At 47.6% G+C, this 14,978-nt stretch overlaps 1 protein-coding gene across 3 annotated transcripts in view; it reads right to left on the bottom strand.

The window, feature by feature from the left end:
- Acot7 (acyl-CoA thioesterase 7) overlaps window positions 1-14,978 on the bottom strand; it is a 91,282-nt gene that overhangs the window by 73,338 nt on the left and 2,966 nt on the right. The window contains exon 1 of one of the 3 annotated variants that reach the window (XM_029539633.1): window positions 10,462-10,830. The exons of 1 other annotated variant lie outside the window; for it this stretch is intronic. In XM_029539633.1, coding sequence (XP_029395493.1) covers window positions 10,462-10,637 — 176 coding nt within the window. In that variant the 5' untranslated portion in view covers window positions 10,638-10,830. Of the gene's footprint in view, window positions 1-10,461; window positions 10,831-14,978 lie in introns of those variants that run through there. One more of the 3 variants, XM_021199865.2, reaches the window with a different exon arrangement.

The raw sequence follows: 14,978 nt of genomic DNA, 5'->3' as shown, positions 1-14,978 counted from the left end.
AAGTGAGGACAAAGGAGTGAGAGGGTAAGAGTGAGAGTAAGAGACCATGGTGGGGCTGAACACCCCTTTTTATGGTCTTCACTGTTGCTAGGTAACTGGGGAGGAGTTTAGCCTGAAGGTCAGAAGCTTGGGCCATTGCTTATGTGACCACTGACCATGCTTCTCTTGTGGGGGCTGTTGGAGGTGGTTGGTGCCTTAGGCAGGGGCCTGAGTTTCAGGAGCTTGAGGGAACGCCTACCGTGTCATGTAGGTGAAATATGACCATCAGGGTTCAGACCTCAGCTTGACTGTATACCAGCCTGCAATTCCCCACAAAGTACCACTGACAATGTGGCACTAATAAATGTATCTGAGAAGCACAAAAAGAAAAAGAGTAAGGATGGAAGAAAAGAAGGAAAGAAAAGAGGAAATACTTTGTTTTTCTTCCAGGGCTAGGGATTGAACTTTGGGCCTTGCTCACATAAATGTGTGTGTGTGTGTGTGTGTGTGTGTGTGTGTGTGTGTGTGTGTGTGTATGGTGTATGCCACACATGTGGGTATGTCTGCGAAGGCCAAAAGAGGGCATGGAATTCCCAGGTGTTCCATGTGGGTTCTGGAAACAAATTTGAACTCTCACAAGAGTAGTAAGGACTCTTAGCAGCCGAGCCAGCCCCATGTTCTCAGTTGGTTTTCTTCTTTGTTTACTTGTTTTAAAGGAAATCTTTTTATGTCTTTGCTTAAATGTAGGAGTGCTCTGTCTGCATGTATACCTGCATGCCAGAAGAGGGCATCAGATCTCATTACAGATGGTTCCCATGTGGTGCTGGGAATTGAACTCAGAACCTCTGGAATTGCAGCTAGTGTTCTTAACAACTGAACCATCTCTCCAGTTGGCCCTCGGTTTTTTGAGATGGGTTCTAAGTGTAGTCTGGGTTAGTTCCAAAGTTGTGAGTGTGCTGCCTGCAACTGCAGTCACAGGTATGCATCAAACTCTGCCCGTGGTGCCACTTTCATAAACTCTAGGAGAATGAAAAACAACCTAGGAAGTCAGGCAGCAGATACCCAAGGGTGGGAAGGCAAGAGGGCGGGCGGTGTCTAGCACTGGGAAGAGACCCCATGACCATGACCATGACCATGACCATGACCATGACCAGGGCAATGGTCTTTTCCTTGTAGTTTGGTTTGGTGCTCAAGACAAGGTTTCTCTGTGTACCTGAGATGGTTTGCATATGCTTGGCCCAAGGAGTGGCACTACTAGAAGTTGTGGCCCTATTGGAGTAGGTGTGGCCTTCTTGGAGTAGGTGTGTCACTGTGGGCGTGGGCTGCAAGACCCTAGTCCTAGCTTCCAGGAAGCCAGGATTCTGCTAGCAGCCTTCAGATGAAGATGGAGAACTCTCAGCTTCTCCTGCACCATGCCTGCCTGGATGCTGCCATGTTCCCACCTTGATGATAATGGACTGAACTTCTGAACCTATGAGGCAGCCCTAATTAAATGTTGTCCTTATAAGAGTTGCCTTGGTCATGGTGTCTATTGACAGAGTACCCTTAGCTGTCCTGGAACTGTCCAGGAACTCGATCAGGCTGGCCTCAAACTCCCAGAGATCCACCTGCCTCTGCCTCCTGAGTGCTGGGGTTACAGGTGTGCACCATGCTAGCTGGCCTGACCACAGCAACTCTTATAAAGAACAGCATTCAATTGGGGCTGGCTTACAGCTTCAGAGGTTGAGCCCATTATCATGGCAGGAAGCATGGCATCACACAGGCAGCCATGGTGCTGGAGAGGCTGAGAGCTCTACACCCAGATTCACCGGCAGCAGGAAGAGAGATGAGTTGCTGGGTCTGAATGGGGCTTCTGAAACCCCAACTTACCCCCAGGAACACACTTCCTCTAACTAGGCCACACCTACTCCAACAAGGCTACATATTTTAATTCCTCTCAAGCAGTGCCACTCCCTAATGACCAAGCATTTAAGTAAATGAACCTATGGGGACCATTAGGGAGGAATAAAATTTAACAGGAAGAAACTCCCAAGGTGCTGACCTGTTCCTTATCTTGACTATAGTCTGGCCTTACAGGCATTTATATATAGTGGATATACAGGAAGTAGGTGCAACTACACAAATACACCTCCGTAAAGTAGTTTAACCAAGTGCCAACTGCACTCCCACTGTCCCCTCAGAATCCTACCTTCTTGACAGGTGCCCCTGGTTTCTGGTTGAGATGTTGACCTGGGCACACTTTCCAGGATTCAGCCCATTCCATTAAGCTCAATTATGTCACAAAGACTGAGAGCTGGGTGCCTGGGCTGGAAGCAGTGTTTCATGGGTCCCAGGACCTCCAGGAAGAGACCATTACTGCAAACACTAAAGCCTTGCCCTAACAGACACCATGATGGCTGCTGGCTCGCACAAGGTCTTCCTTGATGTAATGGTTCTTAAACACACAGCACAGTTCTAATGGCCCAGGTGCATGCTATGTGCTCTCATTTTGGAAACAATGCAATAACTGCACAATGGTAGTTTTGGATTAATGTTTGACTTGCAAAGAAAGTTCGAAGAAATTTTATGAAAATGAAGCACAGCCAATACTGGTACGCCGAGAAAGGAAAAAGTTATTGAAGTTATGAAATAAGTTTTGCACAGCATTTGAGAGGGTTCCTGGATAAACAAATATAGAATATGTAAAATCTTATATTAGTAAAACTGAGTCAAAACACTAGGATTCTTAGGAGAGTCATTGTGTGTAATGTGCAGAAGCAGAAAGCTAGCAGAACTACTGAGATAAGGGTTAAATTGATTCTTTCTGGCCACTGCCTGGCAGCTTTGCCCATGTCGTTTATCATTAGAGCTTCACAGGAAAATGCAAGTGTCTGACCTCGGAGCTCTGAGCTCTCAAGTACAGTACGTCAAAAGTTAAAGTTTAAATAATAAGTTTGCAATTATCACTATTTTGGCCACAGGCCTGGGAATAGAGGAAGCTTGAAACTTTGGGGAACAATCCTAGCTCTTAATTATTTGTGGGATGTGGTTATTCTTTTGAATTTGATTTGGCAATGATTGTACAATGTCTTTTTTTTCTGCTTGCTTTTGGAGTAACAACAAAGACTGGGGCAAGAGTAAGGAGAGAGAGCGAGTGTGGGTGAGTGAAGAGAGAATGTGAGGAGAGAATTATGGAGAATGTGTACATGAGTGTGAGGAGAGTGCATGTGGTGTGTGTGTGTGTGTGTGTGTGTGAGAGAGAGAGAGAGAGAGAGAGAGAGAAGAGTGCATGGGGTGTGTGTGAGATGTGTGTGTAGAAGTGTGGGAGTTAAAGAAAAGCACACGGGAGAAAAGCAGAGTGCACGGGAGAATGAAGAGTGCATGCACCCTCAAGCTGCGAGCGAGTGAGCGAGAGTGAAAGAGAGACAGACAGATAGACAGAGAGACAGACAACAACCTTAAGCCTTAAAAAATTGCCTATCAGCTTGCACCCCAGAAGTTGTCCATGTGTGTATTTATTGTGTGCCTTCAGATAAGGCTGCTTGACCCAGACCCTGTGTCAAGGTTGGACCCTGACACAGACGGAGGCAAAGACAGCAGAATCCCCAGTAGCTTGAGGGCTCACCAGCCTTACATACACAGTAAGGAGTAAGAGCTCTGTCTCAGACAAGATGGAAGGTGAGAACCAACGCCAGAGGCTGTACTCTGACACAACGCAGGCACAACACAGCATGCACACACTCATGCACAAGCATACCCACATCCACACACTCTCTCACACACACAATCGACTACAAAGACATCAAAAGCACTGGAGAGGAAAAGAACAGCTTTAAACAGGGCTGGGAGGGCATGCCAAAGAATAAAATTGCCCCTTACCTACCAAATACACAAAAGTAATGCATAACAGACCTCAGGCCTAAATGTGAGAGCCCCGAGGAGAAAACGTCCTCCTGACACTGGGCTTGGGCATGAAAAAGTAGGCAAATTAAACTCACAAAATGTAAATATTTTCTATATTTACAACAGTATCAACAGAATCTAAAGACAGGAACAAAAAGGGAGCACTGTGCAAGCCATATGCCCAATGGGAAGCCAGCATCCAAAACAGAGAGCCAATTTTTTAAAAAGATTTTATGTATTTATTATATGTAAGTACACGGTAGCTGTCTTCAGACACTCCAGAAGAGGGAGTCAGATCTCGTTAAGGATGGTTTGAGCCACCATGTGGTTGCTGGGATTTGAACTCTGCACCTTTGGAAGAGCAGTCGGGTGCTCTTACCCACTGAGCCATCTCACCAGCCCCGAGAGCCAATTTTTTTGTTTACATGGGGCCTCTCTGTGTAGGTCCTGGCTGTCCTGAAGCCTCTGTACTCAATGCCGGGATCAGTGGCTATAATGCATCATCTTTTTAACTGGCAAAGATCTGGCCATGGTGGGGCATACCAATCATCACGGCACGGATGGTGGTGGCAGGAGGATCCAGAGTTCAAGATCATCCTCAGCTGCATGAAGAATTCAAAGCCAAAAAAAAAAAAAAAAAAAAAAAAAAGCCAAGAACAGGTAGACAGGCCTGCAAAGGGAACACACAGGTGGCCACTCAACATGCTGTGGACACAAGGCCCCTGCTGGTATAAATAAGCAGTTAATTTAAAAATTGCTGAATAATGTTTTACTTTTTAAAAAAATACAGTAGAGTACATATTAATAGAAAGACAAACCAAAAACATAGGAGCCTAGCATGATGGGGCACACGTGCAGTCCCTGCTCTCTGGAGGCTGAGGCAGGGGAATGAAGAATCCAGACTACACAGTAAGTTAGAGGCTAGCCTGAGGTACATGAGATTGTTGTGGAGAAAGAGAAATACAGATAGACAGACAGACAGACAGACAGACAGACGGACAGACAGACAGAGAAAAGAAAGAGAAACAAAACCCGAGATACTGCACACCCCATTTGAATGTTAAATAAGCCATATCTGGATTCAGAAGTGGCTGTGGCAGCCTGTGCCCTGGTCACCCACACTGAAAGATTCACCCTGGACTTGTCAAATCTGATTATAGGATATTTGATCATACTGTGAATCCCAAGATTGTGTTAAGAGAATAAATAAATAAATAAATAAATAAATAAACAAAACAAAACAAAAGTTGTGGTGTAGCTTAGCCCTTAGCACACATCTCTAATCCCAATGAAAATAAAGTTAGTTTGTATAAGGAAGCACCCAAATTTGAAAGTGATTTCTAATTGAGTGGCAGCATGACACATCAGAGAAAGATTAGACCGAATAGCATATGCCCAGCTCTTAGGAGGAGAAAGGGAAGCAACTTAAGGGGCAGTGCAGAAAAGGAAGGAGGCAGTTTAACTGGCAGAGCTTTACAGAAAGGTTGAAGAGAGAACATGCTAGGCACAGGTAAAACGGAACGAGCCGGACAATGAGCAGGAGCCAGAAGACTGAGTGATAGAGTTGGGTTGAGGTCAAGCAGAGCAATTCAGAAGAAGAGGGAGAGGGAGCGAGAGAGACAGAGACAGAAACAGAGAGAGACAGAGACCAGATTCAGTTAAGTGTGGAGAGGACTTTGAGTCGGAAGAGCTGAATTGAATCAGCTAGCCAGAGATCATAAAGAACAAGAAAGGGTGAGCTTATTCAGCAGCAAGTCTCAGACGCCCAGGCTTGAAGCCCCCAGGACGAAGCCCCTGAGGGGACTCCATCAGGAGCACAGAAGTTACTGTCAGAGAACCCTAGTGCTGCTTCCTTCCTGACACAGCTTTCCACTCACCGCCTCTTGCTCTCCAAGCTGACACCAGGCTCCGAGTGGCCGCTGCCACGCTGAGCAGTGTCCTCAGAGCTCATGGGAGGGAGGCAGAAACAGAGCTCTGTCCTAGTGTTTCCAGCATCCCATGAGCCCCGGTCACGTCCTCCCATAAGACATCCTTTTCTGCTACCATGGTTGTTGACAGAAGAAAGAAGCGGGAAGCCTGTGTGGTTGAAGGCTGCCTGGTCCTTCTTGCTGGCCTCCCAAGCGTTTGTCCCAGAGTGGACAGCAAGACCGCCACGCAAGAGAAACTGACAACGCTGCCTGCACAGAGCAGCCGGTGCCCTCACCTGCCGAGCCATCTCACCAGCCCAACAGCTCACTTAGTGATTGGCTCAGGTGTGGGAGACTCCAGCATATGAAGTCGCCACCAACAACAGCACAGAAGGCTGCGTGCGCACTGTCCCTGTGTCCATCTCCTAGTGCCTGGAATGATGACAGTAACAAAACCTTTTCTACTGCCGCAAAAACTGTACAATAAGCCTTACAGATAAAAAATTAAATTAAATTAAACAAATAACTTAGCATGCTGGGCATGGAGCACTTTTAAACTCAATACTCACTAGGCAGAGGGGCCTGTGTGGTAGACGGCCTGAATACACAGTGAGACACTACCTCAAGAGGGAAGAAAGAAACCACAGAGAACAGGAGCTAGAGGACCAGCTCAGTGGCACAGCAGGACTGCATCCCTGCCCCCATAAACACAATAGAACAAAGCAAATGTGCTGGAAGAGGTTTGGGGCCTGGGCACTATTCGGAGGCTGGACAAATGGTATACTCCTTAAAAATTAGGAAGAGAGCTGGGTGTGGTGGCACACACCTTTAATCCCAGCACTCGGGAAGCAGAGGCAGGCGGATTTCTGAGTTCGAGGCCAGCCTGGTCTACAAAGTGAGTTCCAGGACAGCCAGGGCTATACAGAGAAACCCTGTCTAATTGCCTTATTATCTGGCAAACCATTCTGGGTGTATACCTAGAACAACTGGGAAGAGACACACACGAGCTGTCCCAGTGGGCCACACTCCCAGTACAGTACTTCACAGTCAACACATGGGCTCTACCTACGTGCCCACTGCCAGGCAGAGACAGGAATCGTGCAGTCCAGCCACACCAGGAACTTTGCCCTACCTTTTAAAGGGTGAGGACATGGGGCAGTTGGTGGGGTCCTTGTCTGTCAAAGCACTGTCCAGGAATGGAATTGTGAAAATTCTGTGAGAATACTCTGGGAAATCAATACAAGAGTCTTGTGACCTCAGCTTCTTCAAAACCTAGACTTGTTCTTGGACTGGGTTTTCATGCCCCTCCCAGGTGAAGTGGACAGCAGTTTCCTTCAGATTACTCAGTATTGCTTGCTGTTGTTATACAATTAAATGTTTCAACTGTCCTTATATGGCTCCATGAAAAAACATGGTTTTGCCATGTGTGGCTTTGTCTTTGTGACTGTATTCATCCTGGACTCATAAGAACTTTGCTTGTCTGACCTTGTCTGAGGTGCTGAGTAAAGCCAGCAACTGTATGGGACCTTAGTCCTCTTCACTTATCAATTCCATCCTCCCAGGTCCCACGACCTCTAGAGTGGTGACACTTGCCCATATTACATGAGGCCCTGGGTTTGATTCCAAGCACTGAATAAGCCAGGTATAGTGGTACATGCCTATAGCCCCAGCACTGGAGAAGGTGCAGAAAGGAAGACCAGCCCTTCAGAGGCTGAGCAGGGAAAGGCACTTGACAGCAAGGCTGACAACCGAGAGATGGCTCAGTGGGTAAGAGCACTGGCTGTTCCTCCAGAGGACCCACATGGCAGCTCACAACAGTCAGTAATTAAGCAGCACTGAGAAACAGTTAAGTTCAGAAATGTGATGGAACCTATTATTTAACAAATTTTGGAGAGCTGGAAAAATATCTGAGAAGGGAAACTGTATCTGAGATTTATAAAGAACTTTTATGAGCTCAACTAATAAAAGATAAGCCTATCAGAAAGCAGGCTAAGGTCAAGCGTGGATGTTCATCTCTAGCCCAGCACGCAGGAAGTGGAGGCAGAAAGATAAGGAGTTCATGGTGAGCTTTCCAATCCACAGTGAGTGAGGCTGGACTGTGATATGGATGCCATCTCACAGAAAGTCAAAAAACCAGCTGATCCCAGCACTCAGGAGGCACAGCAGAAGGAGATCTGTGCTTCCAAGGCCAGCCTGGTCTACACAGCTAATTCTAAGAGAGCCTGGCTATATAGTGAGGTCTCTCAAAGAGTGGGGATGGAGTAAAGAGTGTTAATGAGCTTGCTCTTTGCCAGGACAACCCAAGTTCAGTTCCCAGCACATGGCAGCTCATACCTTCCTATAATCCAGCTCCAAAAGACTCAACAGCCTCTTCTGGACTCTTAGGGCACCTACACACATGATACACATACCCACATAAATATATAAACTAAAAGATAATAAATCTATAAAAGAAAAAAAAGTTGGGTTTGGTGGCTCATGCCTTTATTCTCAGTACTCCAGAGGCAAAAAACAAACAAACAAACAAACAAACAAACAAAAAAACCAGAGAATACTGGGATAGAGTCAGGCATGGTGAGGATTCCCCATAGTGATGATAGAGAGTCTTATGACCCTGAGGCAAGGTAACTAGCCACATGGCAGAAATTAGAATAGAATAGAATAAATGGGTTAAGCCACAAGCTAGTCAGGGAACAAGCCCAAGCTTATGGCCTAGGCTATTATTCACGAGTAATTCAACCTCTGAATGGTTATTTCAGGAACTCCGGCTCAGGTGGAAAAGCCTGAGGTTACAGCAACGTTCCCCACAGGCTCATGTATCCAACTCTTCATCCCCAGCTCGTGGTGCTATTTTAGAAAGTAATAGAAGCCGGGCGTGGTGGCGCAACGCACGCCTTTAATCCCAGCATTTGGGAGGCAGAGGCAGGCAGATTTCTGAGTTCAAGGCCAGCCTGGTCTACAAAGTGAGTTCCAGGACAGCCAAGGCTACACAGAAAAACCCTGTCTCGAAAAAACCAAAAAAAAAAAAGTAATAGAAACAAAGTAGGTGCTAGCCACTATACCTTTGAAAAGCTGTACCTGGTCTCCAGTCCACTCACCACCAGTTACCTCTGCTCCCGTTATGCCATGAGGTGGGTGACTTCTGCCACATGCTTCCACCATCCTGATGGGCGGTAAAGAGCACTCCACTGAGTGGAACATTTGCTTCCCTGGGCAAGTAAACACCTGAGCATTGCCCTCCCGCTGGCTGCATGTCAGGTATGTGAGCGATTCTGCAGGGCTAGGGTTCCCCTCTGCCATCAGAACCAGCAACTGGGACCATGGACTGAACCATCTGAATCCATGAGCTAAAATAAACCTTTCCTTCTTTAAAAAAAAAAAAAAAAAAAGGCAGCAAGTTCCAGGACAGCCAGGGCTGTTATACATGGAGAGAAACCTGTTTTGAAAAAGATGGAAATAAAAAGTAAACAGGCAAGAGGCATAACTAAGACAACTCCTCAAAGACTCAGTGCTCAATAGCACATGAAAACATGCTCACCTCGGATCATCAAAGAAGAGCCAATTGGAACCACCATGTGGCAATACCTCACACCCACTAACAAGCAAGCACTGGGCAACATGTGGGAACACTGAACCCTCCTACATGCTGGAAGCCAGCCTGCATCCCTCAAAAGTGGCCCTGGAACTGCTGGGTGATTCTGAGCTACTCCCCAGCAAGCTGCTTCCACTCACACCAGCTCCATGAACAAGCATCGGATGCCTCTGCTTCCTGCATCCCGGGGCTTGGGAGCCAGGTGCCAAGGAAGACAGAGAGTCTGAGGAAAGCCTGGGATACACAGCAAGGCGCTAGAGTTTTGCTGCTGCTGCTGCTGCTTCTTCTTCTTTTTTTAATGAAGGACACAACTGGGATCAGCCTAATTGATCTATTATTGGCTGTCAATGGGAAGCTCACAAATGCTAACCTTAGGGTCAAGAGTATTTAAAGGAATTTCATAAATGATCAAGTCATTGGTCTTGCATGATTAACTCAAGCCAATAAGGTCCTCCACCCACAGAGCAGCATGTAGTGGGGTGGAGCCAAAAGCTCAGACCCTCAGTCCTGCATGCAGTCTTTCATGGTCAGCCCCCAGTCACCTCATGAGAGCACACAGAAAGAGCTGGGGAAACAAAGCCCCTACCATCACTTGAAAAACTGAGGCAATTATGGTGACACGGCTCATCTCGTGAACTTCAACGGAAAACAAGGCATACATGCAAATTACATCCCAACAAAGTTTCGGCAAAACTCAGGGGAGATAAAAGCCCATTGACGAAGGGCCACACAGGGCCTGCACAGAGGCTGACTGTCTCTGCCCAGCTCAAAGAGAAGCTTAGAGGACAGCACTGCTGCTGGCTCACAGGATGTGGTCATCTCCAACCACACCCAAACGAGTTCAGGGCTAGGAAGGGCCTAGCTTCCTACAGCGTGGAGCTGCCAAGCCTGCAGCCCAGGAGCCTCCACTGGTCTCCAAAAGAACAGCATGGCAGGTCTCAACTGGTGACCATCTAAGACAAAGCAGCTCACCCAAACCCAGCCCCGCTGACCATCCTATGGATTCACAGCACATCCTCCATGTTTTTCGGCCTGAAACCCTGGGGCTGGCTAGCGGGGAGAAGAATCCCGGAGAGGGCAGAATGTCACCAGTCTTCCTACCTTCCCATGTTGATGAAATGTCCAAGCTTTTGGTGATCTGCTCTGGTTCTGACAGCCCTCATGGCAGCCCAGAATGTTTTCCTGAGCCCCGAACACTCCTGGCCAGGCATTAGGCTCCAAGAGGCTACCTGCCTCCGCACCTCCCAGAGGCGCAGAGTCCTCACAAGCAGCCTCATCCTAGGAGTGGGACAAAGCCTTTATCCTCCCTCCCGGCGCCAGGCTCAGCTACCAGCCAGCTTCCGGCCAGTATCTAGCTTAGTGGAGGGGCCTCCTCAAGGGAATCCAGCTGGGCTCCTCTTTCCACCACTGGTGAGTAAGCAAATGGCCAGTCAGCAGGCAAGCTGCAACTCATGAGAAGGTATGCAGTCGCTCAGCCTTTTCCCAGGGAGGAACTCGGAGGAGGGACAAAGGCCCCGCCCCTTTGCAGGACTGACAGACCCCCTTCTTACACCCCTATCTCCAGGAACTTCAAGCCAAGCTCCACCCTGCTTGGCTTATTTCAAGTTGAGGCATTGGTTCCACCTCAGCCAAAAGATTTTTGACAAGACTGGCTGGCCTGCCAAGTGGGGCAGAGGTCCGGGCAAGCGTGAAAGCAACAGGAAGTTGGGGAATGAGCTGGTGCTGCACTGGGGCGGGAGGCTCTACTCTGCCCTGACTCACATTCTGCTGGGGAAGCACCAGAGCTGGTGTTTTCCACTCTCTATTGTGGAAGGAAACAAAGGTTTAGGACAGGGAAAGTCCCTTGCCCCACTCCCCTCCTAAACAATTCAATCCAGCAGCCTCCAGACCTCCTCTGGTTTCCTCTGTTCCCAGCACTTCCCAGGCCTGGTCTTCTTGCAGCAAGTCCCCGACAGCACAGCCTGGTACCCACAAACACCTCAGCCTGCTCTCTAAAACACAGGCTCCTTTTGAAACCCACCACAGGCCAAGCACAGTGGCACACTTGTCCTCCCATTTGCTAGGGAACTTAGGAAGCAGAGGCAAGAGTCTCACTCGAGCCCAGAATTTCAGGATAGCCTGGGCAATCCAGTTGTGATGCTTTGAATATGCTGGCCCAGGGAGCGGCACTAATGGGTATAACTTTGTTGGAGTAGGTGTGGCATTGTAGGCATGGGCTTTAAGACCCTCCTCCTAGCTGCCTGAAAGGGAGTCTTCTAAGTGGCCTTCAGATAAAGATTTTAAAGTCTCAGCTTCTCCTGCACCATGCCTGCCTGGATGCTGCCATGTTCCCACCTTGATGATAATGGACTGAACCTCTGAACCTGTAAGCCAACCCCAATTAAATGTTTTTTTTTTTGTTTTTGTTTTTGTTTTTGTTTTTGTTTTTGTTTTTGTTTGGTTTTTCGAGACAGGGTTTCTCTGTATAGCCCTGACTGTCCTGGAGCTCACTTTGTAGACCAGGCTGGCCTNNAACTCAGAAATCNNCCTGCCTCTGCCTCCCGAGTGCTAGGATTAAAGGCGTGCGCCACCACGCCCGGCTCCAATTAAATGTTCTTTATAAGAGTTGCCCTGGTCATGGTGTCTGTCCACAGCAGTAAGACGCAACTAAGACAACAGTGAAGCCTCATGCATAGTTTTGTTTTAAGATTTATTTATTTATTTTCTGTGAGTACACTGTCACCCTCTTTAGACACACCAGAAGAGGGCATCAGATCCCATCACAGATGGTTGTGAGCCACCATGTGGTTGCTGGAAATTGATCTCAGGACCTTTGGAAGAGCAGTTAGTGCTCTTAACCACTAAGCCATCTCTCCGGCCCCTTTGTTTTGCTTTTAAAAACAGGATGATCTTACTATGTCACCCTGGCTGCTCACCAGAAACTCACTATGCAAGCCAAGCTGGCACCGAACTCACAGAGATTCCCCAGGCTCCTATGCCTTCCAAGTACAGGGATCAGAGCCATGCACCACTACCAGGCTTGGCTTCTCATTTTTAACTAAGCAAATAAATAAATAAATAAATACACCTAGAACATATAATAAAAATCTCTCAGCCACATCAAACGTCAAGACTGACAGAGATTACATCCCAATGCCTGTGAAATCTGCATTTGTAAACTGCATTCACAACTCTAAATCCCAAATGTTCATTGGCCGAAGAGGTAAACCAGGGGAAATGCAGGGAATGGGAGCTCAGTGCTGCCCCCTGTGAGGTTCACAGGCACTGTGCTAAGTATGCCGCCCTCCCCCAGACAACCACAGAAAAAGCGATGGCAGCAGCGAGAGAAAGCCACTGAGCTGCTTGCCAGGTGCCAGTGCTGGAGAAGAAGTACCTGCCTGCCACCATGAGAACTGATGAGGAAAGACTATGTCAGTCAGATGGCTGCTACACAGTCACGCAGCCATCAAAATGCACGGACCGTGCATACCTGTATCTCAGGATTTGGGAGATTAAATCAGGAGGATCAGAAGTTCAAGGCCACCTTCCACCACACGCCAAATATGAAACTAGCCTGGGCTACGTTAGACTGCCTCAAAACAAAAGGAAACAAACAAATGTCAGTGAAATGCACGTGACGCAGATGCATTTCATATGCCTAGGGTTGTGTGGACTGTGTGTATCACATCTATACACCAACAAGGCTTTTCCAAAAGCAAAGCTTGAGTTAGGACCGTGCTTTGGAGGGACAGCACCAGCTGTCATGTACAAGGCCCTGAGCTGAGCCCCTACAGAAAGACAAAGATTTTATAATTATTATAAATACTTTTTAACAGCAAAGAACAATGTAATAACAACTGAGAGGGCTGGAGAGACAGTTCAGTGTCAGAAGACTTTTAAAATCTACCTGCATTCTGTTGACTGATGAAATGTCACTGCAGGCACTGACCTTTGCAGTGGCAGCCAGCCTCCCTTCAGCTCCTCAGTATATGTCCTTGGTGGGGAAGACCCCATACCCTCTCCCTTCCCTGGAACCTCCGGGACTGGAAAACAGCACCAAGGTGGGTGGTCAAGGTACCTGTAGGGTCGACCCTGAGAGCCAACCCTTCACACCCACTTGGGTCCTTCAGGAGACAGCTGGAGAAATGGCTCATGGGTTGAGAATGCTGGCTGCTCTCCAGAACACCTGAGTTTGCTTCCCAGCACCTAGACGGCAACTCACAACTATCTGCATCTCCAGTCCAGGGGAACCAATGCTCTCTTCTGGCACTAGGCACACACCCGCAGGAAACATATATGCAAGTAAAACATCCATCCACATAAAAATCAGTAAATACATCTTAAATAAATAAGAGACGCCGCCTTCTGGCCTGCATGATACCAGGGTTCAGGGTGAAATCCAGAGTGACACTGGGCTAGGTGACAGGCTGTGGCAAGACAGTGGCAGACTCAGGCATCCTCTGCCACAAGCTCACTGGGTTACAAGGAGTGCATCTTCAACAGGGGCCATACACCCTCCCAGGAATAGAGCCATGCTGCACTTTGTAGAATGTTCCAGAACAGATTCTGTGTTCTTGTTAATTGCACTTTCTAGCCAAAGACCAAGCTGAAAGGGGAGAAAATTCACATCCACTGGACTAACCCTGCTGGAGTGTGCAGACTACAGGCAGTCCTGAAGGGATTCACTGTCCTGGATCCCTGCTCCTAGGAAAGCACTTAGCACACCAGCATCTGAGAGCAGGATGAGACAGAGTCTGCAGATGTCATACCTTCAGCCCCAAATAGGTCCCAAAGCCACAAAATCCCAGCACACAGTTATCATGAGGCTGGGGCAGGATGCCGAGGACAAGGCAGGCATGGGCTACTAAGTGAAATTCTGCCTCAAAAAAAGGACAAAATAAATAAATAAAAATAAGACAGAGCTAAAGGGGAGGGTCAGCACATAAAGAGAGTGTGTAGCTTTTCAGAGTTCTGTTCTAGCACCTTCATGGGGGCTGGTGGGATGATTCAGTGAATGAAGACACTGCCAAGTCTGAAAATCTGGGTTCAAGCCCCAGAACCTACTCCCACAAGCTGTCCTTGTCATGACCTCTACATGTGTGCACACGCACACACACACACACACACACACGCCTATGCCATCTTGCACCAAGGGCCCCCTACATAAACACATTGCTTGAAGATTGACTATTTGCACTGGCTCAAAGGATAGATGACAATTATTCAGTGGCCTAAGTGCCCAAAGGTTTGGTTCTCAAAGCTCATGTTTATACAAGCAAGAAATGGGACAAAGGTATTAGTCCACACAGTGACCCTAAAATAGGCACTATCTTATGTCTAATTTACAGATAAGAAAATTAGGGTCAAGTGAGATTATGCTGTGAAGTTAAGGAAGTGACCTAAGTCACATAGCAACCTGCAAGAGACAGTCCTAGGAATGGAGCCCAGGCTGTCACCTCTTAAACTGGTGGCCCACTTTCCACATAAAGAACGCCCATTGATTCTGGGCTAGCTGCTCTACCAGGTCAGGTCAGGTCAGGTTACAGCCTTTTTATTTTTTATTTATTTTGGTTTTTCGAGACAGGGTTTCTCTGTATAGCCCTGGCTGTCCTGGAACTCACTTTGTAGACCAGGCTGGC

Source organism: Mus pahari, chromosome 6 (assembly GCF_900095145.1).
Source record: "Mus pahari chromosome 6, PAHARI_EIJ_v1.1, whole genome shotgun sequence".
NCBI classification, from domain to species: Eukaryota; Metazoa; Chordata; class Mammalia; order Rodentia; family Muridae; genus Mus; species Mus pahari.
The sequence above is the reverse complement of the archived record's forward strand: the minus strand, read 5'-3'. Positions and strand labels throughout refer to the sequence as shown.